The 26,037-nt window shown below is 34.4% G+C and overlaps 2 protein-coding genes and 1 pseudogene across 2 annotated transcripts; all 3 read right to left on the bottom strand.

Moving 5' to 3' along the window:
• Positions 1-361: 361 nt before the first annotated feature.
• On the bottom strand, positions 362-1,658 carry LOC118027983 (uncharacterized). Its single transcript, XM_035031526.2, has one exon. It carries the CDS (start codon positions 1,564-1,566, stop codon positions 547-549), a length of 1,020 nt encoding a protein of 339 aa, XP_034887417.1. The 5' UTR covers positions 1,567-1,658; the 3' UTR covers positions 362-546.
• Positions 1,659-7,713: 6,055 nt separating this feature from the next.
• On the bottom strand, positions 7,714-9,296 carry LOC118028076 (basic blue protein). Its single transcript, XM_035031627.2, has 2 exons — positions 8,482-9,296; positions 7,714-8,211 (listed from the first exon to the last, which is right to left on the bottom strand). The coding sequence occupies exons 1-2, from the start codon at positions 8,660-8,662 to the stop codon at positions 8,012-8,014; spliced, it is 381 nt and encodes a 126-aa protein (XP_034887518.1). The 5' UTR covers positions 8,663-9,296; the 3' UTR covers positions 7,714-8,011.
• Positions 9,297-11,460: 2,164 nt separating this feature from the next.
• Positions 11,461-14,085, bottom strand: LOC118051193 (carboxyvinyl-carboxyphosphonate phosphorylmutase, chloroplastic-like; annotated as a pseudogene).
• Positions 14,086-26,037: the final 11,952 nt, after the last annotated feature.

The raw sequence follows: 26,037 nt of genomic DNA, 5'->3' as shown, positions 1-26,037 counted from the left end.
TTTGTGTTGAAAACATGCATGTTTCTCTTGAATTTTATTCTTGCATATGTATGAATTTAAAATTATAAGCATTCTAAGATTTTTTTTAATATTTTTTAATAATTTATATATTCATATTGTGATAAATTAAATATCATTATGCACCGATATAATATATTTACAACATGGAATAACGAGATGGTGATCCAGAAGCTATATGGTGGGATTTTGTTGAAACAGTGGGATTTATTGCTTGGAAGTTTCAGAGCAGAGCCCACTTGTAATTTCAATTTTCTCCGCTCTACGAGGCCTTTTGGTCAAACACATAAAGCTGAGGAGGACTTTTAATTTTCTTACGGCAATTAATCGATAAAGATATTGATTGAGAGAAGAAAAGTAGTAATTTTTTAGAATTACAGATGACACTGATTCAACAAATTAGAATTACAGACGACACTGATTTATGAAAACCATCAACAACTTAGAATTACAGATGACACTGATTTATGAAAACCATGTCATATTTTGATACAATATCAAAGTATTATTACTCTACCTCGTGCAAATTCAAACATAAGATTGCTCTAACTGGACATCCTTGAAATTCAATGGCGCATACTCTTCATGATAAACATCAAGGTGATCCGACAGAGCTGACTTTTCAATATTTTCATGGTGGTTCGATTTGCAAACAAAATAGATCACTGTTTGGATAACAAGTCCAAACAAAAACAAACCAAGAAACATCAACAAGCAAACTACCCCATATAATACTCTTGTCGCCGTGTTCATCGATACCCCTTGAACAACTAGATTCTGGAATGCCATGTGAATTACTGCAGAAGATAAATTCAGCATGAAAAATATAATTATAGCAGTCCACATCTTACCTTTGATTAGGGCCCTGCTCTTGGTCATGGCTTTAAACCCACAAGCCTCCTCCAACACAGACACGGCGTTAGCCAATTGCCAAACTATGGTCATATACACAATCCCCATGAAGAACAGAACCAACAGAACGATCCCAAACGAATAGAAGACTTTGAGATTGGTAAATCCGATAAAAACAAAACTTGCAATGATCAACACTAACGAAGAAACCAGGATAGCAACCACACTGTATGCGAAAAAAGCTACAAAGATAGACATAAAGGTGACCATCAGCCTCTTCCAAACCTTGGGGACAACACTCATAACCTTCTTGAAACTCACTTCTCGGCCAGTATAGATACTAGCTATGGTGTAAACAACAGCCGCGGTTGAAAGAAGAGAGAAAATAACACTAAGGATGAGATATGCAACTTTGAAGAGCCAAAAATAGGCTACTTCCGAGGAGATATGATCGGATAGTTTATTGTATCTCTTCGTGCCAGCTTCTGTTCCAAGTAACTCTACTTGGTTATTGATAATCTTTCCAGAGAGGACATTGGATACCTCGATTTGAGCTAGGGAGATGAGCGATAGGGGAAGAATCAAGGCAAGAGTTATCTGACTGAAGATCTTTCTCCATGAGAAGATAATCTTGCAGGCTTCTTTGTATATGCCAAAGACCCCAAGAAATTGCATCTCTTCTTGTTCTCTCTCCATGACTATTGTCTCCAGTGAATTTTTGGCGCAGGGTGAAGAAATGGAGGGAGGAAATGACGAGGGAGAAGTGTGAAGATTGTGTTTTGGTGAAACAAATGTGTATATATGCAAGGGCGGAGTCACTATGGATTATTAAATAATATATAAAATTTTTCAAAAATTAATTATTAACTTATGTATATGAATTTTTAAAGTTAACAGTAAAATTTTAATTCAAATACACTATCTAAAATATTAAAAAATAAATTTAAAAATATATAAAATTAAAGTGAAGGTAAAAATAAACTCATTATTAAAGTTACATCCTTCGATGTTTTTATGAAATATAATTCATTTATAATCGAATTTGAATCGATATTGTAACAACCCTTCAATCGGATAAAATAACAATTTATGTCAACCTAATTAAAATTTTCTCCTTTTCTCAATTTTTTCTTCACTTGATTCTTTTTTAGATTAGTGTTTTATAAGTTAGACTTTATAAATTTACAAGGTTATTCTTTCATTTTTTTTTATTTTTTTTCCTTAGATTTTTTTTATATATATTTTTCTCTTACTTTTCTCTCTTTCTCTCTCTCCTTTTTTGTTTTCTTTCTTTGCCTATTATGCTTCTGTCCAGTCAAGCAACATATAAAAGGAAGGAAGAGTTGATTTGTTTTATTTTTTAATGATAGATAACTATTTTATTCTTAATGAGTTATTTTGCTTTTATTTGATGGTTTTTTTTTGTTAACACTATCAAGCTCCGCTCTTCCTAAAATTTTAACTCGATATATTTTAAGATCCCTCGTAAAACTTCAGTTCAATTTGATTGTCGGATTGAAAATTATGCCTAATAACGTAAAACTGGTTAAATTGTGTTTTTGTTATCAAATTTCTGAATTTCTTTCAAAAATTCAAAAATTTTAACCCAAATTAAAGCATCATATTAAAAAGCTCCAAATTTTTAAATTTTTTTAATAATTTAATCAATAATTAAAAATACGTATATATTTTTAATAAAATTTTAACCTCAACTATAGCCCTTCCATGCCTTTACCATGCCCCCGCTGTTGTATATATGTGTGTATATATTTTTCGGCGGTAAGAAAAGCCAATGCTATATATATATATATATATATAATAGCTCGCGTGACTTTTCAGCGGTGAGAAACTACCCTGCTGCTACTAATTCTTCGTCTCTTTAATACCAAGCCAATGCTTGACTTTTCAGCGGTGAGAAACTACCCTGTTGCTACTAATTCTTCTTCCGATTAATACCAAGTCAATGCCAATGCTATATATATATATATATATAGCATTGACTTTCTTACCGCTGAAAAGTCTATACATATATATATAGCATTGACTTTTCTTACCGCTGAAAAGTCTATACATATATATATAGCATTGACATATATATATATATAAAATAAAATAGCTCGCGTGACTTTTCAGCGGTAAGACACGAACCTGTTGCTACCAATTCTTCTTCCGATCAATACCAAGTCAATGCCAACGCTATATATATATAGAAAAGACGTACAATGGAAAAACTACTATATTATTAAAAAACAAAATTAAAAGAGATGAAGAAAATATTGTTAGCCCAGATATAATTTACCAGACGGGAACAATGTTTTCTCTTTCTTAGCCTTTTTTTTAAAAAAATCTTTATAATGTGTTTAAAGGCTAGATAATCTTTGTCCTTAGATAATTTTGGTGTTCTAAAATTAACCGGCGGAAAGAACAAGTATTTTGTGTTTGGATTTTCAATATTATTGTATAGTAAAAAGATATTTGTGTCCGATAATTTTATTTTTAAGTTAAAGAGTATTTATTTATTTTTGTTGTTGTTTTAATTAATTGGTTGGGTGGAGTCACTTGAGTGTTTTAATAATTAAATAAGAATTAAAAAAAGTGACATGTATTGTGCAAGCGTTAATTGCTTTGCTATCTTTGAACAATACATGTGATTGATTCTAATGGTTAAAAAAACCATTTCAGAATTATCTTGGTCTTATGACTCGGATTACAAGTTTTTGCGGGTTAGTTGTGTAGACTCGGGTTTTCTTTCTTGGTTTTTACATTTATTTTTTCTCAACTTTATCTTTTGATATTTGTTTAGTTGAGAATTATGCTTCATAATCATAATTAATTTTTTTTTTCTATGAGGTTATTATGATTTAATGACCTGGGTTTGATAGGTTAACCCGTATTGACTCATGTTATTGTTTTTTTCTTTTTTTATTTAATTTTATTTTCAATTTAATCCTTCAATACTGGGTTGATTGAGAATTGAGATTCATAATTTATTTTTATTTGTTTTCTATATGATTATCACAGTCTTATAATCTGAGTAACATGTTAAGTTGGTTGACTTGATTTTTTTTTTTTGTTTTTTTAAGTTGATTTTTTTTTAATTTTATCTTTCAATATTAGATTGAATGAGAATTAGACTTTATAATTTATTTTAATTTGAATTCTATGAGGTTATCTTATTCTTATGAATCAGATCGCGAGTTTGTTTTTGTTGACTTTGATGATTTTTATGTTTTTTTTAAAAAAATCATTATTCAAAACTGGGTTGATAGTGAACTGAGCTTCATAATTTATTTTTTATTTCATTTTCATGATCCAAGTTTGGAAGGATAACCTAAGTCAACTCAACTTATGTTTTTAGTTAAATTTTGTTTTAAATTTCATCATATAACATTGAGTTTTGAGTTGCATTTTTTTTTTATTTGTTTTTTATAGGGTTATTAAGGTCTCATGACCTAAATAACAGATTTGACAAATTAACTTGAGTTGATCCGAGTCGATTTAATATGTTATCGTTTCAATACTTAAAAAAAAATATATGATTGAGTTTTTTTTAATTAAATTATATTTTTATCGTTCATCTAATTTTCTTTGAACCTACTAAGTCAATTAGTTCATATCAAATCAATCTTATATAGTTTTAAATTGTTTTCTACTAAAAACACATCAACAACATCTAAATATTTTATATATATAAAAAAAATTAATTCATCCTTGAAAATTATCTAGTTAATAGTATTCTTAGTCAAGTAGACATCATTGAAGCTTTATTTTTTAGCATCTTAGGATATGATAACCACAAATAAGTAGTGGACTAAATTATTCTTTATCGACTTTTTTGAAAAATAAAATAAAATAAAAACAATTATTACATATAGCAACCACCGTGATCGGTAGTGTTTTATTCAGAAATTGCTTGCAGGTCTCATCTCTGGCTTAAAGTGGCTTTATTAGAATGAATCTTGGTTTTAACTTGAGGTTTATTTTCATTTTCTTATTCTTGTATTATTTTATATTTTGATTAATTTTTTTTTTGTATTAACAAGATGTTTTTAAAATAAAAAAATAAGGTCAATTAAAATAAATACTCAAGAAAATTTAAATTATTTTAATTTAACAGAAAAATATATTTTCAATCAAACCCCTTGCCTTATTCATGTAATTCTTTTTTATTCTAAAAGAACATGATTTTTTATAATAAATATTTCTTTGTCAATAAAAACTTGAAAAAGTAATTTAAAAAAAAAAACCAAAAAAAAACATGACTTGATAATTATTACACAATTATAGAAAAAAAAATTAATCTAAAAAAATCATGTAAAGAATTATAATAATAAAAATAAAAATTTATTCTCATTGAATATTCATAAGTAAAGTTTTTTTTAAAAAAAATTATATGAGGTTCGTATATAATAATTTACAAAGTAATTTTTAGTATTACCATAAAAAACTATAATCTTATTTAAAAAAATGGAATAGCTTTTTAAATATTATTTTAATAATTTTATTTATAGTGAGTTTTATTCTAAACTAAAAAAATTGAATGAAGAAACCAAGTGCCTGGGTCTAGAAGGATGGACCCACAAGCTTAGCCCCCCTCAAAAAAGAAAAAAGAAATGTCAAACACACCTGGATTTGAAAGGTCAGGCCTTGCAAATGACACGTTGTCCGTTAAAGGTATTTTTCTTTAGAATAAGATAAGGGCAAATGATGTGTCGTCAATTGTTGTAGTTTCCCGCCATCTTCAATGCCAAAAAATATGACATTTTTAGACCTTAAAACCCTATTTTTTAAAAACCTTTTTATGGAATAAAAAAACCGAAAAAAACATCTCAAAAACCTTACTAAATTTATTTTCAACCCCAAAACACCCTATAATCGATCTAAAAATTCAAAATTAAATCAAATAAAAAAAAAACTTCATAGGTCCTGATTTATTTTTTTTCTTTTACAAGCTTAAAAATCCAAACTTCCTTTATGAAACTATCCTTTCTAAGATGAATTCATTGACATCAATATGTGTCTTTTTTATAATTGAAATATGATTATTTAGGTTTTTTCTCTCATCTCTCAATATATATCTAGGGATTAATGTGAAAAAACAAAGTTTAGAATTGAAATATAAAAAACATAAAACAATAGGGACCAGATATGCAAAAAATAAAACCTTAAGGACTTGAGAGTGAAGTTTTCCATGCATTTTAACAATAAAAATGAAAAAAAAAATCTTTTTAAAACTTTGTTGTTTTTTAAATTTAATTTTGAAACTATAAATCTAAAATTTTATTTCATAATATTGATTTTACATTTAATACCAACATAATCTCAAATACTCCATTTACACAGTATCATGCAAGAAAAAAAAAAACAAATCTCAATATATAAAACAAAGTCAATAAAAAATAAAATATCAAACAAACAAGGTTCGATGACCGCAATAAAAAGAATAACAGCTTGAACAATATCGTCCATGATAAAAGTAGAGAGAATAAGCAATCATGCACAATGTTTTTTCATTTCATTTTAGTATATTATATAATTATAATTTATTATCTATATATTATAGTAAAAATAAATAATTAGTTCTTTAAATTTTAGAAAATATTATTCAATTCATAGGTTTTTATTAAAAAAAAAAAAAGAAGCTAAACCCCTTAGAGAAAACATTGGAGCTTTGCACTAAAAAAATTGTTAATTTGAACAATGTAATAACAACTTTACCCCTCCACCTAAAAAACTTAACATTGACCATTGAGGGTATTAAAGTCATTTTATATGGCCTATTTGTCGGTACCAAATTAAGCGGGGATAGATAAGTATTTTCTCATATTAGTTGTATAGTGAAGTGACTAAAATATCTTTGAAAGTAAAAAAAATTAAACATGTCGTGATAAGGGTATTTTTATATTTTTACAATGGTTTTTTAGTTATTATAATGTCAGTTAGGGGGGAGATTGGTATTTTTCCAAGAATTAAAAATAATAAACAAGTAAAATGCATGGTGAAATGACCAAAATACCTTTAAGATTAAAAAAATTAAACATGGAGTCAAGGTGCGTTTCTGACTTTCCACAATGATTTTTTTCATTAATTAAGTCATCTTAGGAGCAATTTCATATATAAAAAGGCTAGTGTGAGTATACGATACTATGAGATGCGTGGGAGGTGCCCTCACACCTTGGGTTGCAGATGTGGCACCTCCCGATGTCAAGAAATGCTTTTTCGCCATATTGTTAGGTGCATCACCATATCCTCTTCCATTTAAAGCGGCTTGTGTTGATGTAGGTGGTTTAGTTTGTTGTTGATAGACCTTTCTTGTTTTTTTATTTTTTTATTTTTCCTCTCCAAAAAATTACAGTTTGACTCTCGTTATTGTTGATATTTCAACTTTGATTTTTATTTTTTTGATTTTTAGGTTTTGTTCTTGACCCTTTTATAGAAATTTTATTTGTTTTCAATTTCATCCTTCCATTTAAATTTACAAATATTATATTTTTCAAATAATTTTTATTCTTTTGATTTTTTTTTTGACCCTTTTTATAAAAGTTTTATTTATTTTTATTATCATCATTCAATCTAAATTAATGATATTATGTTATTCAATTTACGTTATAACTTTGATGCATGTGTAATAATTTATATTCTCTTGGGCATAAAAAAAATTAACAAAAATTGTATAATTATTTATAAAATTACTTTTATATTTCATTTAATGACTAAACATCCATTGCATTGCAGTGATAAAATTACCATTAAATTAAAAAAAGAAGAAAAAATCCTTGAACCCATTTCTCCTCTATCCTAGCCACCCATTTCTAGAAGCGGAACTGTCTTGAACACAATACAATCTCAAATCAGTATTTTTTTTTTTTTTTTTTTTTTAAAAAACGAAAGGAACAAGGCAGGCCCATAAGGCCATAATATCTAGCAGCCCACATTTCTGTTTAAATCTTTAACACTGGCGATGGCGCCTCCACCTTAAACAAGGTTCGACAGCACTCGAGATTTTTCCAGGGCAACAAACATCCAGGTTTATTTCCAGTCCCATCATCACTCTAGAAAACGCTAGCCTCACATGAACACACGTAGCACAATCTATTAATACAGGGTTAAATTAAGAGAAAGATAACCTTAAGCCAAAGGTTCAAGCAGCATTAATAGCAATCTTCATCCCAGATTCACAGTGTCCTGCAACATTGCAAATGAAGAAGTTTTGTCCCTTTGGTAATTTTATCTGATCTTTTCCTGATTTATAAACTTTTGCACCCGCTGGAGTGATGCAACTGCTGTACCCTCCTCTGTTCACGGCCACCACATTGTGGATTGTTGGATCATAAGTGAATACTGAAAAATCTCACCAGAGAATGTACATAAAACAGCCTTGTTATTTAGCTTGATCACCTCTTGAACATGATACATAGCAAATGCACAGGTTCTGTTTCTTGATTCCCTTAATTTACCAGTTCTCAACAAATTTTCGTCCATCAATATTCTTTTTCATGTGTCTCTGTCTATTAACATTATTAACAACTACTACGTGGCATTTTCCAGTTTTCTTTATGACCATTTCCTGCATGACTTTAACCAGTAGAAAAAGAATGTGTCGGAACTTACCTAGGGTGTCACCAGCTTTAAAGCGCTTGCCTTTCGGCCAACTATCCATATTAAGGGTCCAACCACCAGAGCCACCCACCATGTAAGTTGCTGCGTGAACGTGCCCGGTGAGAACCATTAAGCACAGGAGTGCAGCCACAGTAACCATCACTAGATCTGCACTGCCCCTTCCCTGAACCATGTTTAACTATTGCTTGTAAAAAAGAAAGCTGAAGTTTTGAGTGAGAAGATTGATGTGAGGATACAAAGCAAGAAAAAACATAGCCTTTTATAAGAGATTTACTGAAATAAAGAATTTGAGGGGTCCTATATGTTTTTGAAAAATGGCAAAACATGAAGACAAAACGGGGACTACAAAATATCTGCATTGATTAAAGGTGACGCCAACAACTCCATTATAGGCACTAACTTGGGCTTTCAGTGCTGAGGATATGATAACCTGCCATTAAAGAACATGAAGCTGGGTGGACTATAAAGGGTGTCCTTTGGACTGTATAAGGACACTTGATTACATAGCATGAGCAGCTACAAGTAGAAAAAGTTTTCGCCACTGAAATGGTAGCGTGGTGGTTGCACTAAATAAAAAGGTGACAAAAACAATTTCACGGGTGATCAGTTGGCCACCCGTGAACAGGGAACGGACCTGTGTAATCCACTTATATTTAAGGTTTCTTTGCCGTGAAGGACGTAGGGAATGGATTTTTTCTCTTTTTACAATGATCACACAGTAAAGGTTTTGGCATTATGAACAGTTTAATGCCAGTTTTGCTTTTTTTTTTTTTTTCATTTTAATCCATAAAATTTTTAAGGATTTTTTTTTTAAAATTTCAAACTTAGTTTTTTTTTTTTTTTAAATTTTATTTTTCAATATTGAATTTATTAGGTATTGAATTTCATAATTTGTTTTGATTTATTTTTTATGGAGTTATCTCGTTTTGATGACCTGAGACCCGAGTTTTGCAGGTTAATCGTGTTGACTTATGCCATTTTTTTTTGTTTTTTAATAATTTTTTCACAGCTTTATCCTTCAACATTGAGTTCAGAATTGAGCTTCATATTATTTTTTATTTGCTTTCAATAGGGTTATCTTGGTCTCATAACCCGATTTTCGAGTTTTACAAGTTAGCTGAGTTAACTCAAGTTTTTTTTGTCCTTTTAATTGAATAGTTTTATTTTCTTAATTTTATCCTTTAATATTGGGTTGATTGAGAATTTGAGTTCATAATTTTTTTTTATTTTTCTTTCTATGAAGTTATTTCGGTCTCGTGACCAAAGTTTAGTAGGTTAATTCAAGTTCACTTAGGTCGATTTTTTTATCATTTTTTTTCAATCTAATCCTTAAATATTGGGTTGATTGGTAATTGAGCTTCATATTTTTTTTTACTTACTTTCTGTGGTGTTATCTCGATCTTATGACCTCGGTCACGGGTTAAACCAGTTGATTTGAGGTTTATTTTTGTCCTTTTATGTTGATTTATTTTTCAATTTCATCCTTAATATTAGATTGATTGGGAATTAAGCTTCATAATTTGTTTTGGTTTACGCTCTATGAAGTTATCCCAGTCTTTTGACTTGAGTCATAAGTTTGGCCAGTTGACTTGCTTGGTTTTTTGTGTCATTTTTTTAATTTTATCATTCAACATTAGGTTGTTTGGGAATTGAGGTTTATAATTTGTTTTGATTTGCTTTCTATGAGATTATTCCAGTCTCATGATCCAGGTTTAACAGGTTAACTCAACTTATTTTTTTAGTTGAATTTTGTTTCTGTTTCATCTTTCAATATTGGATTGATTGAGAATGTAGTTTAATAAAAAAAAATAAATAAATTGATTTGCTTTCTATAGGTTATTAAGGTCTCATAACCTAGATAATAGATTTAATAGATTAACTCAAGTTGATCTAATATATTGTCATATTAATATCTTTTTAAAAAAATAGTCTTGATATTTTTTTTAGACATACTGTATCATTATCATTCGAGTTGTTTTTGAATATATCAAGTTAAACATATCATATTAGATCAATTCTCATATAATTTAAGTTCTTTTTAGCTAAAAAAAATACATTTGCAATACTTAAATATTTTTTACATAATTGTTTTTTTGGATTTTACCCGAAGTGTTGTAGTGCAGGCAATGATATAGTGTGTGTATCATCAACACACACATTACTCTTTTACTTTTTATTAAATAATAAATTATACTTGGATAATTGATATTCAAAACTGATAAATAAAATATAAATATCTAAATTTAGCAATGAATAACATATGAACATAATAAATATTAAATCTGTGATACTTATAGCTATTGTTAGAAACATTGCTTGATATATTACACAACCATAATTTCAACAAATGTCAATTAACTAAAATTAAAAGACATAGTAGTTTTAGTGTACATAAACTCACAAAACATTATTTATTGTAATAATTTTTTTTTTGTTTTGTACTTTTTCTTTAAAATTTAAATTTTATTTTATTCTTTAACATTTGAAAGATTGAGCTTCATGATTTGTTTTCTATGTGGTTATTTTAATCTCATGACTCGTGTTACAAGTTAACCTGATTGACTCAAGTTTTTTTTTTTTTTTAATTCATATTTTTTTAATTTTAATCTTCAATTATTAGAAATTAGGTTTTCAAAGTAACAAAAAAAAAAGAGTAAAGTTAACAAAAACATAACTAAATTATTACGAAATTAAATGAGGATTGAGTGTACAAAACATTCATCAGCTGCAGAGATAAATACCAGATAAAATGAAGTACATGGCTGGTTGAAACGTCTAAGGTTGTGTTTGTCAGGCGGGGATTGAGGAAGTGATGGATGAAAGGGGAGGGATGAATTGTTAAGGCTCGGGTGTTTACTTTTTTTAGGAAGAAGGATAAGGACCTTTCCTATTCTTCCTCATTTGTAATTTCCAATCCTAATAATTTGGGCGGAATAACTTTAACCCCTCCCTCCCATGTTAGCCAAACAACTACATAGATGGGTTCACATCCATCCTTTTACCTATCCACCCTTTCATTTTATCATATTCATCCTCCCCCGATCCATTCTCATTGACAAACAGACCCTAGATTTTGATACTTGAAAGTAAATGGAGCAAAAAGAATAAAAATAAAGAAGAGTTGTTCTGCTTCAATGCAGCAGACATCCACTATGGAGCTCACACAAACACATTTACTTATCAAATAGAAAGGAAATATAGGACTAAAATATCCAAATTATGTTCTCTTAAGCTAAAGGATCCGTTATTTGGAGGATACTGAGTTTTTCTATGGTCCACAGAATATTGGAACAGGAAGCATTGCAATAAAAAGACTAAGAAATTAGAAAATCATATGTTGATATATAGTTCAATGTAAATGGCTTTAGATGGAATCATCACTTGCTGTTGGTTGCAAACGAATTAAAGGCCTCAACCTTGAGGACATAATAGCAGTGGTCAAATCACAATGCGGGATACAAAAGGAGAGAAATTTTAGAATAAAATGCTTCTCTAAGTCTGGGAATAACACATATTTTCTCATGTTCCTCTTCCATGGATGTAGAATTTTCAATAAGTTTATGAAGAAAAGTTCAGCCAACACTGGCGTAGGCCAGTAGTAAAGAAATTTGAAAACTGTGGTCAGTGTGACTCGTGAATGAAGACCTTTACCGCTTCCAATCGAAAGCAACATACTAGCATAAAACCAACAGAATGCCACTTTAATGGTGATAAAAATTCGAACATCCTATCAACAGAAGAAGAATGTAAAATAACACAAGATGCATACCTCCATTTATAGATTAGCCCTTGAAATGGCATCTGAGAGACCAGTTTTTGCTGATGTTGCACGTGCATCAGTCCTAGCCACAAGGAAAAAATCAGAATCCCCAGCAGCATCTCTGGCAGATGCTATTTTGGCAGCATGGTCTTCTGCAGGTATAACCTAAAAAGAAGAAGAAAATGAGGAAGCAAAGAAAATGAGAATGTAAAGACAGTAAATCCTTAAAATTTTTGTCCAGAAGGAACAATTACATCAATTTAACAAAGAGATCTACAGAAATGAGACATCTACAGACATCTAGCTTCCTTGCATGCGCTATTCCAATAAAAAAGCTGGTGTCTAAGGAAAAATCAGCAGAATCTCTTATACTACAAGACTAGAAATCGAAATGAATACCTGTTTGCCACGCACATGCCCTGCAATTGAACACATGAAGAAAAATAATCAGAATTGGAGGCAGCTTACTGAAAACACAAGCTTGCGTTTACTTGTGGAAATTTTTCCAGTTTTTCAGAATTTGTTTTCTCCAGTTTTTTAGAAAAATACAGTCAAAACGAACATCAACGAAGGGGTGGTGATTCTAACCACACTTCTTTGGCCATGTTTGATCCTGGAAGAAAAATCAATTTCAATCAGTTGGTGTATAGCCATGAAAGGAAGGAACAACTCCGTGTTGCCATCATCATTTGCAAAAGAAATCTACAGAAGTAGCACCTCTAGAAAGCATCCAGCAACACTAGCTGCAATCAAGTCTTTGACAGTCCTCTGAACATTGAGAGCATTGCCACCACTAGTATCTGAAGTAAGCAGAAACATAGGAGAAATCCCGAGGTTCATATAAAAAGTAATGTGTATTATTAATATAAGACATTCAAGTCGACATTAAGAGATTTAATTAACCAGTTTATGCTTTCAAGTAATGCAAGATGACATAGATGCAAATGTACTTGAAAGCAAGTCTGGTTCCTCTGATTTCTACACCCCGACAGAAAGTTATAGTATTTTCCAGCATGCCATTTACAATTACAATTTACAAGTTAAGGTCGTTGAGAATAAAATAACTTTTTTCTTTTTGATAATCAGCGAAATAGCTTCTTAAATTGTTTTCGATAACAATATATTCACGTTGGCATCAAGCCACAACAAGCTCATATTTTTTTTACAACGTTGAAACATGCTAATTATCTATAATCAGAAATAATAATCACTATACAACAAAATTACATCTTAAAAAAAATAATAATTAAACCCAAATTGAAAAAAAAAAGTTTTTCTTAAAAAAAAACAAAAACTTTACCAGCATCAGCAATGATGGGTATGAGCGGAGCCGGGGCACAAACAGTCCTAGCCGTGGCAGCCATTTCCGGTGGCCTGCAAAAACCAATCCAAGAAATGTTAAAAATCTTATACAAATGCAAGTACTCATCAAGTGAGTAGAGAGAGAAGTGGTGGTCCACGCACGTCAGGAGGCCAAAGTCGGGTTTGCCGAGTAGAGAAGCAGAGAGAGCATAACCCGAAATAAAACCGGTACCGAATCCGGTTTCTCGACATTGACAGCAGAGAGAGCATCATAGCATCTCGGCAGTAACACGATGCCTTCGTCTTCAATCAGACGGTGTATCCTCGTCTTCGTCGTCGTCGTCGTCTTCCTCTGCATTCTCACGGTTGGATACCCAGAGTACTTTAAGTTTTCCTTTGACTTTGAGTTTGACCGTCATGCCGAATGGTTCGGGAGTGCAGTTTCAGCAGCCATTGGCGTCATCGACATTTTAAATTTAGAGAGAGACGATGAACGAATGATTTTGTGTTTTTAGATGCAGAGGCTACAGAGTACAGAGGGATAAATAAGAGTATGTTGGGGTATACGCGCCAGTAAGGCACGTGTGTGGTTGGGTGGATGATTTTTCTGCTTCTTGTTGTTGTCGTTTTGGATAAGGACCTATTGATGCAAAAGGTTTTTTTACACCATAAAAAGAAGGTGCAGACGCATTTTTAACACCATATAAAAACATTAATTATAAAATATAAATTTGTTGAGTATGTTTAATAAAATAAAAAAGGTTATATGTGTAAATAAATGTTAAAAAAATTATTAATACTGATTAAATAGCAAGTTAAAAAATATCTTGCAATAGAAGGACAAAAAAAATATCTCAATATAACTTTTCTTATGAAATGAAGCACATTAACATAAAAAAATAATTTTTTTTTATTGTCAAAATATAAATTATAATCATTCACTTTCTATCTTCTTCCTCATTTTTTTTCTTATTTTTTAATTAAATTTTTGGACTGAAATGTAAACAAAATAAAATTTTTAGATAAATATATAAAAACTTTAATGAACAGGATCAAACATTAAAAAATTCTTTGAGGACCAAACATGAAAAAAAATACCTCTTGAATAGTAAAAAGAAAGATAAATGGGATGCATTTGGTTTTACTATCAAATTTGATGCACGGAATTTAAATTATTTTTAATTAATGAAATCAAATTCTATCTCGCTAATTCAAACATTAACTTCATAATGAAATATATTTTTTTTGACACCTCAAAAACCCAACTAGTGAAAGACAAAAATCAACAGTTGCACTCAATTATTCATCCAAAGTTTTCGCCCTCTCCCCATCTCCATCATCTTGTTTTTCCTGAATTGTTACAATTCTTGGGTCTAAATCCTCGTAGGGTTATATGCCTTTTTCTTCTTAATACATTTGCCTAAATTAATTATAAGATCTAAATTCATTTAATATAAAAGAAAAAGAAAATGAGATAAAAAGAACTGTGTCGGTGAGCTGGTTTGAAAATCACCGACAACAGCTAGGTTTTTTTTAGAGAGAGAGAGATACTTGCGGCTTATATATATATACGAGTCGATTTTTGTGCTTAAAGTGTTACAAATCACTTTTTTTTTTTTTTTCTTGTTTTACAAAAGAGCTTGTAATTGTATATTCAACTATTCATGCATGGGATTCATAACACCTTCGAAGTTCTTCACATACGAGAAATTAATATAGCTGCCATTAATCTAGCTGCAATATCACAGAACATATGACGAAAATGGAAACTACTGATACCAACCTGACATTTTCAATATTTTTGCTAGAATTCTCAAATTATGACCAAAAAGGGGATCGGCAATAATGTCTTTGTTGAGGTTGTTAAGAATCTAAGAGAGTGAAATCATTGCAAGTCTTTGGTTGGATAATATCGTTTATTTGGATTCCTGTCATAATTAACTTAGTTTATATATGTACAAATTACAAGTATCATTAGAGAATCATCATTAATCTTCATGGCATGGATATTTCAGTGATAAATTAGATCATTATGCCACAAGTTTGTGAACTGGATGTGAATGTAATTGATTTTATTTTCTTTGGGGTCTCAACAAACGACGCACTTAGTCTAATTGGCATCACCATTGTCAAAGTATATAAATTGTTTTTCAAAAAAAAATAAATAAATTATATGGAGTAAAGCTCAGATTTATAAATATTAATTTAAGATGATGGGTGAGAGTTCTCCGAGAGGAACGTTTTTCGAATTCCCACTCCCGATTCATCACACAATAACCAAAAATATAGGGGATCGAAAGAGAAAACAGTGAGCCATAGCTAGCTTGGGAGTGTGACAGATAAACCTTAGAAATAGTTTTTTTTTATTAAACAAATGGATGCATCGATAAAAATATGACAAAGTAACCAAAATCAATGCTTATATAAGGATACATAAAAAAAAGGTACTATATGTATGATCTTGGCATCTCTGACCTAGAGAAGATCAAGAATGTCTTGAAATTCACTTGAAGGTCGTCTACATCATACGTTATTACGCTTGAATCTAGTCACACCCCCACAAAAAATTTATAAAGGCACGACATCGGCTGGCGATTTTCGTTGTGTTCTGATGATTTGGTTCTTTGGAGTCGCCACCTAGTATTTGGTCACTAGGAACCCTAACTGGTCTTTCAGAGATTCTAAGGCAAGGGACTGGTTGCGTAAAGGGAAGGTACTAGCACCCCTAATACGCCCTACCTAAGGTAAGCTGCTTGGTGTTTGGTTTGCTCTATAGTCTATGGTGTTGGTGTTTTCTAATCCCGTCAACTCGTAAATCGCAAGGAAAAGAGAATAAAAAGAACGAAGAAAATTTCACAATTCCTAAAAAAAAATTACTTTTCACGGCTCGTAAACCGTGGAGAAAAAAAATTTTAATTTTGAAATATTCTCGATCGCAGCCAAAGCTTCTTTCAAACATGTGCGTTGATTTATTACTCCCGATAATATTTTGGATGTTCGTCCTTTTAAGGATTTCTTCATCCAAACATTAGCGGTGAACAATAACCACAACTTCTCCTCCCAAAATAAGATTTTTATAGTTTTTTGGAATATTGGCCAATACCCTTTGGAGTTTTACAAACGGGTTGTAAAATCCACAAATGCAAGAAAATGATTTTGTGTTTAAGAAATCTATGCGAAAACACATTTTCAAAACTTCCAATATATTTTTTTATATATATAAAAAGAACATTCAAAACATGCTAGTGTATTGGCCGTATGCATGAAAACAAAACATTTTTTTTTTAGTAAACATTTTTTTTTTGACGAAAACCGGGTATTTTAATACCGAATTTGTATCTTGACAATATAAAAATACAAACCGGTATTGACCCAAAATACAATAATAAAATTACACAAAAATCACAAATTTTTTTTGAAGATATTTTTTCAAACGGGCCAGACTCGGCCTAAAAGGAAATTGGGCCAAAAATCAACCCAAAATAAATTAGGGCCCAATTTCTACAGGGCTGGACTCAGCCCAGCCCACACATGGTGTGGGCTGATGTTACAACCCGAAATGAACATGGACTGGTTACTGTGCACCTGCACAGTAACCAGTTAATTAATTAGGTGGTTACTGTGCACCTGCACAGTAACCTGTTAATTAATTAGACCTGCATAGTAACCGAAGAATTAATTAGCTGGTTACTGTGCCCCTGCACAGTAACCATCTAATTAATTTCTTACTTGCAGAACGTGCACAGTGCACGTTCTGCATGCAAGAAGACGAATACGGGATAAAGGGGAAGAGTTACCTGCGACGATGAGCTTGGGTAGAGGAGCTGACAGTGGTGCTGGTGGTGGTTTTTGCTGGCGGTTGCTGACCGGAGGATGGCTGGGATGGTGGCTGGCCTTTCTTCCTTTTTCTCTGTGTTTTTGTTCTACTCTGTTCTCCTCTGCTTCTCCTTTCTTCTTCTGCTTCTCACACTGCTCTTCCCTCTCACGGTGATTCTGCTATTTTTTGGCAGCGTTGATGGTGGTGGTGGTGATGGAGAGGAAGCCGGTGATGCCTCAAGTGGTTATGACGGTGACAGTGGCTGGGAAGCCTAAGGACAACGGTTGTTTCCTTCTTCTTCTTCCCCGTGCAGAGGAGCAGGTGTTGCCTTTTCTTCAATGGTGCTCTCCTCGTTTGAAACTTCACTCTCCTTTTAGTTTAAAAAATATAACTCTCTCCCCTCTGTTCGGTCTCTCCTCTCTCTCCTCTCTTCGGGTTCTTTGTTTTTTTCTTTGAGTTCTTTTTTTCTTTTCTGTCTTCCTCCCCCTTCTTCTCTCTTTCGGTTCTCCATTTATAGAACCAGCGGGCGTGGCTTCACCGTGGAGCCAAGGAGCGGGTCGAGGAGCGGCTGTCCAGGCGGGCCTCCCTCGGCTTCGGCAGCGCGGCGGGTGGTCGGCCAGTGTCTTCTGTCGGTGGCCCACCGGCGTGGGGCCTCGGTCGGTGACAAGAGGGACCTGCAGAAAAATAAATAATGCAAACTTTTCCTTCTTCCCCGCTGTAATGTTCGGGGGAAGAAGAAAGTGAACAGTGCCGTTCAAAACGGCACCGTTCGGTCTCCTTTTTTTTTTTTTTTTTGCATGAAACGGCGTCGTTTTGGATAAAACGCGCCGTTCCATTTTAAAATAAAGGCGCCAGAACATTTCTTGAATCAGTCCTTAATCATCTGTGTTCAATTCAATTTCGTCCCTTCCAATTTCGGTCCGTCCCCATAGTTGGCCGCGTTTTCCACTTTGATCCTTGGCCTCTGATTTATGCAATTTAGCCCTCAATTGATCAATAAACTTCTAATTTCTTCAATTAAGCCCCTGGATCAAATTCAAACAGCCCCCTCTATCTTTGCGCCTTCTCCAAATTGGTCCCTGGTTTCGGATTTTTACAATTAAGTCCCTAATTGGCCATTAAACTTCAATATTTATGCAATTAAGCCCCTGATTTGACCCAATAAATTCCTAAAAAATATATAATTTGGCCTCAGAACTTTAATTTCTTCTAATTAAAGCCCAAATTGACTTAAAAATCAATTTTTTCTTGCGATCAAATCCTTTATAAATTCAAATAAAAATCCAATTAAGTCCATAAACATCCAAATTTGGGCTTCTCCTCAAAATTTAAATTTTCCTTCTCAATAGGGCTCTCATCCTTCAAGAAAATACTGTAAAAAATCCAATCTTTGTATCTTTATACTCCTTGACCAATTTTCTAACCATTTTCTGAGTGCTTCTGCCTTCCGTTATTTTTCTAGCCTCTTTTGGCTATTTATTTTATTTTTCATGGGGACCCAAAAATGGGTTACAACAGATGCCCCCTCTTTATAATACTTACGGAGCATGAATTTTGCGCAGTAAGTGTTATAAAGATAAACCCACAACGGAACTCCCGAAACTGATCTGGTCGAAGCTTAATTGATCTGAAACCTTGTCTTTTGCAACAATCCTCTTTATCCCAAAAACTATGATCCAAATTTAGTCATCTCGAGATCCTTATCCAGCGATCTTCTGAATTCTTACTTTAGTTTGATCAATATGGAAATCCATCCGAGATCCCATCTGGTGATCTCCTTTAACCTGGAACCCTATCTGGCGATTCCTTTACCCATAATCAATACAAAAAATGTGTGTATGGTCTCATTATGATGGGTGACCTGCCCGAGTGGAAAGGGAAAGAGTGGTCTCATTCTTTGGGTGACCTACCCAGGGGAAGAATTGCCTCATTATTATGGGTGACCTACCCAGGTAAAAAAAAAAAAAAATGGAGAATGGTCTCATTCTTATGGGTGACCTACCCAGAAAAAAATATGGTCTCATTGTGATGGGTGACCTACCCAGAAAAAGAAAGAGTGGTCTTATTCTTTGGGTGACCTACCCAGGGGAAGGAATGGCCTCATTCTTATGGGTGACCTACCCAGGGGAAGGAATGGCCTCATTCTTATGGGTGACCTACCCAGATAAAAAAAAAAAATGGAGAAGGGTCTCATTCTTATGGGTGACCTACCCAGATAAAAAAAAGATGAAGAATGGTCTCATTGTATGGGTGACCTACCCAGGAAAATAATGGTCTCATTGTATGGGTGACCTACCCAGGAAAATGATGGTCTCATTGTATGGGTGATCTACCCAAGAAAAATAATGGTCTCATTGTATGGGTGACCTACCCAGAAAAATGCTGGTCTCATTGTATGGGTGACCTTCCCAAGAAAAATGATGGTCTCATTGTATGGGTGACCTACCCAGAAAAATGATGGTCTCATTGTATGGTTGACCTTCCCACGAAAAATGATGGTCTCATTGTATGGGTGACCTACCCAGGAAAAATGATGGTCTCATTGTATGGGTGACCTTCCCAAGAAAAATGATGGTCTCATTGTATGGGTGACCTACCCAGAAAAATGATGGTCTCATTGTATGGGTGACCTACCCAGAAAAATGATGGTCTCATTGTATGGGTGACGAACCCAAGAAAAGTGATGGTCTCATTGTATGGGTGACCTACCCGAGAAAAATGATGGTCTCATTGTATGGGTGACGAACCCGAGAAAAATGATGGTCTCATTGTATGGGTGACCTACCCGAGAAAAATGATGGTCTCATTGTATGGGTGACGAACCCGAGAAAAATGATGGTCTCATTGTATGGGTGACGAACCCGAGAAAAATGATGGTCTCATTGTATGGGTGACCTACCCAGGGGGAAGAATTCTTAGTAAACTCCATGCTTTTTCTAAGAAATGGTTTCAATATGAGGTCCCTTCTGGCGACCTTCCTTGATGAATGTCGAAGTACGAGATCCCTTCTGGCGATCTCAAATAACTTGGAATCCCATCTGGCGATTCCTTTTATACCAAAGCTGAAATTTGAGGTCCCTTCTGGCGACCTCCATTGATGAATATCGAAAACGAGACCCCTTCTGGCGATCTCAAACAACTTGGAATCCCATCTGGCGATTCCTTTTATTCAAAGCTGAAATATGAGGTCCCTTCTGGCGACCTCCATCGAAATACGAGATCCCTTCTGGCGATCTCCTTTAGCCAAACAACTTGGAATCCTATCTGGCGATTCCTTTTATGCCAAAGCTGAAATTTGAGGTCCCTTCTGGCGACCTCCATTGATGAATATCGAAAACGAGACCCCTTTTGGCGATCTCAAACAACTTGGAATCCCATCTGGCGATTCCTTTTATTCAAAGCTGAAATATGAGGTCCCTTCTGGCGACCTTCATCGAAATATGAGATCCCTTCTGGTGATCTCCTTTAGCCAAACAACTTGGAATCCCATCTGGCGATTCCTTTTATACCAAAGCTGAAATTTAAGGTCCCTTCTGGCGACCTCCATTGATGAATATCGAAAACGAGACCCCTTCTGGCGATCTCAAACAACTTGGAATCTCATCTGACGATTCCTTTTATTCAAAGCTGAAATATGAGGTCCCTTCTGGCGACCTCCATCGAAATACGAGATCCCTTCTGTCGATCTCAACAACTTGGAATCCCATTTGGTGATTCCTTTTTACCGAATGCTATCGATGTCGTTCTTCCTGCTGGCAGGGTTTGAAAACCATTATCTTCTCTTCTTGTTGTTCTAGAATCATGATGATTCTTTCTTCGTCCATAATCTTGTTGGAATGCGCTAAGATCTCCTCCTGTAACGATCCAAAAAATATATATGCAATGATTTATGATTAGATGCAATGCATGCATTTATACCTGGTTTTGAAACATAGGTCCCAGCCTCTTCTTCTAGTTCATGAGACTCCCTCTTAACATGAACTTGTTTTTGAAGTCATATGCTGGATTTATCTCTCGTGTTGCCTATCATATTCTTGGAGAAGAAGTCTTTGACTTTCTTCAAGTAGTCCTTTTCTCAAAATGTATGACTTGTATTTGCCTCTCTGTCATGCTTTTGTCAAATGCTTTAGCTTGGTTTTCGTAAAACTTTTCATAAAACATCTCGTCTTGCCCCCAGTGTAGGGGTGCGATCCTAGTCTAGGTTTTTATATAGAGAAGAAATTCATTTCGACTCAAAACAAAACCACCAATAAAAAACTCATTAGAGAGTGAAAGGACAATAAATTGTGTTTTTTTTCAAAAATGCACATTGTTTAGGATTGATAAACTCTATTTTTGTCTTGAAAGAAAATTTACAGGTGATGTATCAATTCATTATGTTATCCAGAGGTGAGGCTGTATTTCAAGGGTAGCTTTTCTTAAGTTTCATATTAAACCATTTTATGATACTTTATTTGTAACCACTAAACCTTGTTTAAAAAGTGCATAATCTCATCATTTATTTAAAGAAAAGGTAGGCTTAAAGACAAACACAAAATCTGGCTGACAATATGAGCTCTGAATGCTCACTAGAGAAAATAAAAGCAAAGACAAAAGCAAATGACAAAAACATGCTAAGGCAAATAAAGTTGTTTTTACATTTTGAAAACTACGAGAAGCTCCTGGGTCCACCCGTTCTGAAACTTCTTCTAGTGTGTGGAAAGTCAACCGAGGCAATGCTTCATCTTCCTTCCCCATTTGCGTTTCCTTATCTTCTCCTTTGATCTCGCCTTCTTCATTATTGACGATTCTTGACCAAGGTTTTCCAACCCTTTATCCCCTATCACTTTTGTCATGTGGCGATGGATTTGAACTGATATTGGGTGTATCTTCAAATGACACCCATCCTATCTTGATGAGCTTCAACAACTTGTTCTTGAAACCATAGCACGTTTCAAGGCAATGCCCGGGAATACCAGCATGGTACTCGCAAGTCAACTCGGGCTTATACCAGATGGGGAATGGTGGCTGTAGTGGTAATGTAGGGATAGGAGCTATTTGTCCAATGCTCAGTAGTTTGGCATATATGTCCTTCAGAGGCATGGGTAATGGCGGTAGTTGTTCTGAAACGTATCTTGGGTTTGGTCTTTGGTGGTTGTTTTGGGTGTTTGACTGGCCATTTGCTCGATTAGGGGAAAAAGGTTTGTTAAAGTTTATGTGGGCCACATGGGAGGTAGGTATTTGTGGGTTATATGAATCCGTTATCTTGTCATTGGATCCACCTTCGAAGTTGTTAACGGGACCCTTCAATTTTCTTCCGAAAAAACCTTTTGTCTCCAATGGCTCAATTATGCGTCCAGCTTTAATCCCTTGCTCTATTCTTTCCGTTATGCGTACAACATCATAGAAATGTTGAGAAGAGCTACCCATTAAATGCTCATAGTAGGGTGCCTTGAATGTATTGGCGAACAAAGCCACCATCTCCGTTTCTATCAAAGGGGGTTGCACATGCATGGCCTCGTCCCTCCATCTTTGCGCATAAGCCCTTACTGATTCTTGGCTTCTCTTTTCCATTGACATAAGGCTCGTTCGATCTGGAGCAATTTCCAAATTGAACTTGTATTGCTTAAGGAAAGCCTCAACTAAATCCTTCCATTTCTTGATCTTGGCATTATCCAGCCTCATGTACCAACTTAGCGCCGACCCCGATAGACTGTCTTGGAAAAAGTAGATCAGTAACTTATCGTCATGAATCACCTCAGCCATCTTATTGCAATAAGATCGAAGGTGAGTGTTTGGGCATTCCAGCCCAGCGTACTTTATAAACTCCGGTATCCTGAAATCTTTTGGTACCGTGATGTTTGGTACCAAGCATATTTCAGACGCTCGCATGGGGTCAAACCAGTCATTTCCCTCGACTGCTCTTAACCTTTCTTCCAAGGCTGATATCTTATCATCGTTCATACATCCGGTGGACCTATTATCGGAAGGCCCATCTGCTGTGACGTGAGCTTGAGGGGGCTGAATGGGAATGGCAGGTGCAAAGTGCTGCTCCATCATTGAATCTGCCCCCAAGTTCTGAGATACCCCCGGGACATGAACTGACTGTGCTCCTATAGGTGGTTGGGTAGACATTCCCTCCCCGTTCTTGGCTCTTAAAAGTTGCTCAAGCAGATTGGTCAATCGAGAAACTTCATTTTTCACAGATTCCAACTCGGTCTGGTAGTGCGACTCTAAGTGAGCTCTTTCTTCGTTTTCCATTCTTGATCTGGATCGGGTTTGGTGGACTCTGGATGTGGGACCTATGTTTCACGATCTGGCGATGCATGCATAGATGTATGAGAAAAAAAATGCATGATTGTGATAAAAATGCTTTATTCATTGGGTATGAATGTATGACTTGCAAAAGATATTATGGAACATACATCCTAAGGATAGGTTCTAGTTCTTCTACGTGAGACATAGGGTAGGTTTACTACTAGGTCTCTAAAAGAGGGTCTCTTGCTGTTCCAGTGATCACCCTCGTAAAGGCGATATGGAGGTCCAGCAGATAGTGGGATGGCACGTGTACCAATCACTATCAGTCTAAACACTCAGCAAAGAGTTGGGGTTTACACAAACTTAAACCTTGACTCAAGTCATAAGGCAAGCTGCTAGTCCCCCACTTAAACTTAGAGTTACATGTGTGTGCCCTCCAAAACATAATAATAATAATAAAGTGATGCATGACTATGGCATGTATGATAGAATGTAAAGATATATGCTAAAGCTTTTAAACAAAACATCATAAGAAAACAAAAACCAATAACATATAACATAAACAAACAAACAAATCAAGCTTAGTCCTAACATCCCCAGTGGAGTCGCCATTCAGTCACACCCCCACAAAAAATTTATAAAGGCACGACATCGGCTGGCGATTTTCGTTGTGTTCTGATGATTTGGTTCTTTGGAGTCGCCACCTAGTATTTGGTCACTAGGAACCCTAACTGGTCTTTCAGAGATTCTAAGGCAAGGGACTGGTTGCGTAAAGGGAAGGTACTAGCACCCCTAATACGCCCTACCTAAGGTAAGCTGCTTGGTGTTTGGTTTGCTCTATAGTCTATGGTGTTGGTGTTTTCTAATCCCGTCAACTCGTAAATCGCAAGGAAAAGAGAATAAAAAGAACGAAGAAAATTTCACAATTCCTAAAAAAAAATTACTTTTCACGGCTCGTAAACCGTGGAGAAAAAAAATTTTAATTTTGAAATATTCTCGATCGCAGCCAAAGCTTCTTTCAAACATGTGCGTTGATTTATTACTCCCGATAATATTTTGGATGTTCGTCCTTTTAAGGATTTCTTCATCCAAACATTAGCGGTGAACAATAACCACAACTTCTCCTCCCAAAATAAGATTTTTATAGTTTTTTGGAATATTGGCCAATACCCTTTGGAGTTTTACAAACGGGTTGTAAAATCCACAAATGCAAGAAAATGATTTTGTGTTTAAGAAATCTATGCGAAAACACATTTTCAAAACTTCCAATATATTTTTTTTATATATATAAAAAGAACATTCAAAACATGCTAGTGTATTGGCCGTATGCATGAAAACAAAACATTTTTTTTTTTAGTAAACATTTTTTTTTGACGAAAACCGGGTATTTTAATACCGAATTTGTATCTTGACAATATAAAAATACAAACCGGTATTGACCCAAAATACAATAATAAAATTACACAAAAATCACAAATTTTTTTGAAGATATTTTTTCAAACGGGCCAGACTCGGCCTAAAAGGAAATTGGGCCAAAAATCAACCCAAAATAAATTAGGGCCCAATTTCTACAGGGCTGGACTCAGCCCAGCCCACACATGGTGTGGGCTGATGTTACAACCCGAAATGAACATGGACTGGTTACTGTGCACCTGCACAGTAACCAGTTAATTAATTAGGTGGTTACTGTGCACCTGCACAGTAACCTGTTAATTAATTAGACCTGCATAGTAACCGAAGAATTAATTAGCTGGTTACTGTGCCCCTGCACAGTAACCATCTAATTAATTTCTTACTTGCAGAACGTGCACAGTGCACGTTCTGCATGCAAGAAGACGAATACGGGATAAAGGGGAAGAGTTACCTGCGACGATGAGCTTGGGTAGAGGAGCTGACAGTGGTGCTGGTGGTGGTTTTGCTGGCGGTTGCTGACCGGAGGATGGCTGGGATGGTGGCTGGCCTTTCTTCCTTTTTCTCTGTGTTTTTGTTCTACTCTGTTCTCCTCTGCTTCTCCTTTCTTCTTCTGCTTCTCACACTGCTCTTCCCTCTCACGGTGATTCTGCTATTTTTTGGCAGCGTTGATGGTGGTGGTGGTGATGGAGAGGAAGCCGGTGATGCCTCAAGTGGTTATGACGGTGACAGTGGCTGGGAAGCCTAAGGACAACGGTTGTTTCCTTCTTCTTCTTCCCCGTGCAGAGGAGCAGGTGTTGCCTTTTCTTCAATGGTGCTCTCCTCGTTTGAAACTTCACTCTCCTTTTAGTTTAAAAAATATAACTCTCTCCCCTCTGTTCGGTCTCTCCTCTCTCTCCTCTCTTCGGGTTCTTTGTTTTTTCTTTGAGTTCTTTTTTTCTTTTCTGTCTTCCTCCCCCTTCTTCTCTCTTTCGGTTCTCCATTTATAGAACCAGCGGGCGTGGCTTCACCGTGGAGCCAA

This window comes from Populus alba, chromosome 14, assembly GCF_005239225.2.
Source record: "Populus alba chromosome 14, ASM523922v2, whole genome shotgun sequence".
Classification (NCBI taxonomy): Eukaryota; Viridiplantae; Streptophyta; class Magnoliopsida; order Malpighiales; family Salicaceae; genus Populus; species Populus alba.
This window is presented reverse-complemented; position numbering and strand designations above follow the sequence as displayed.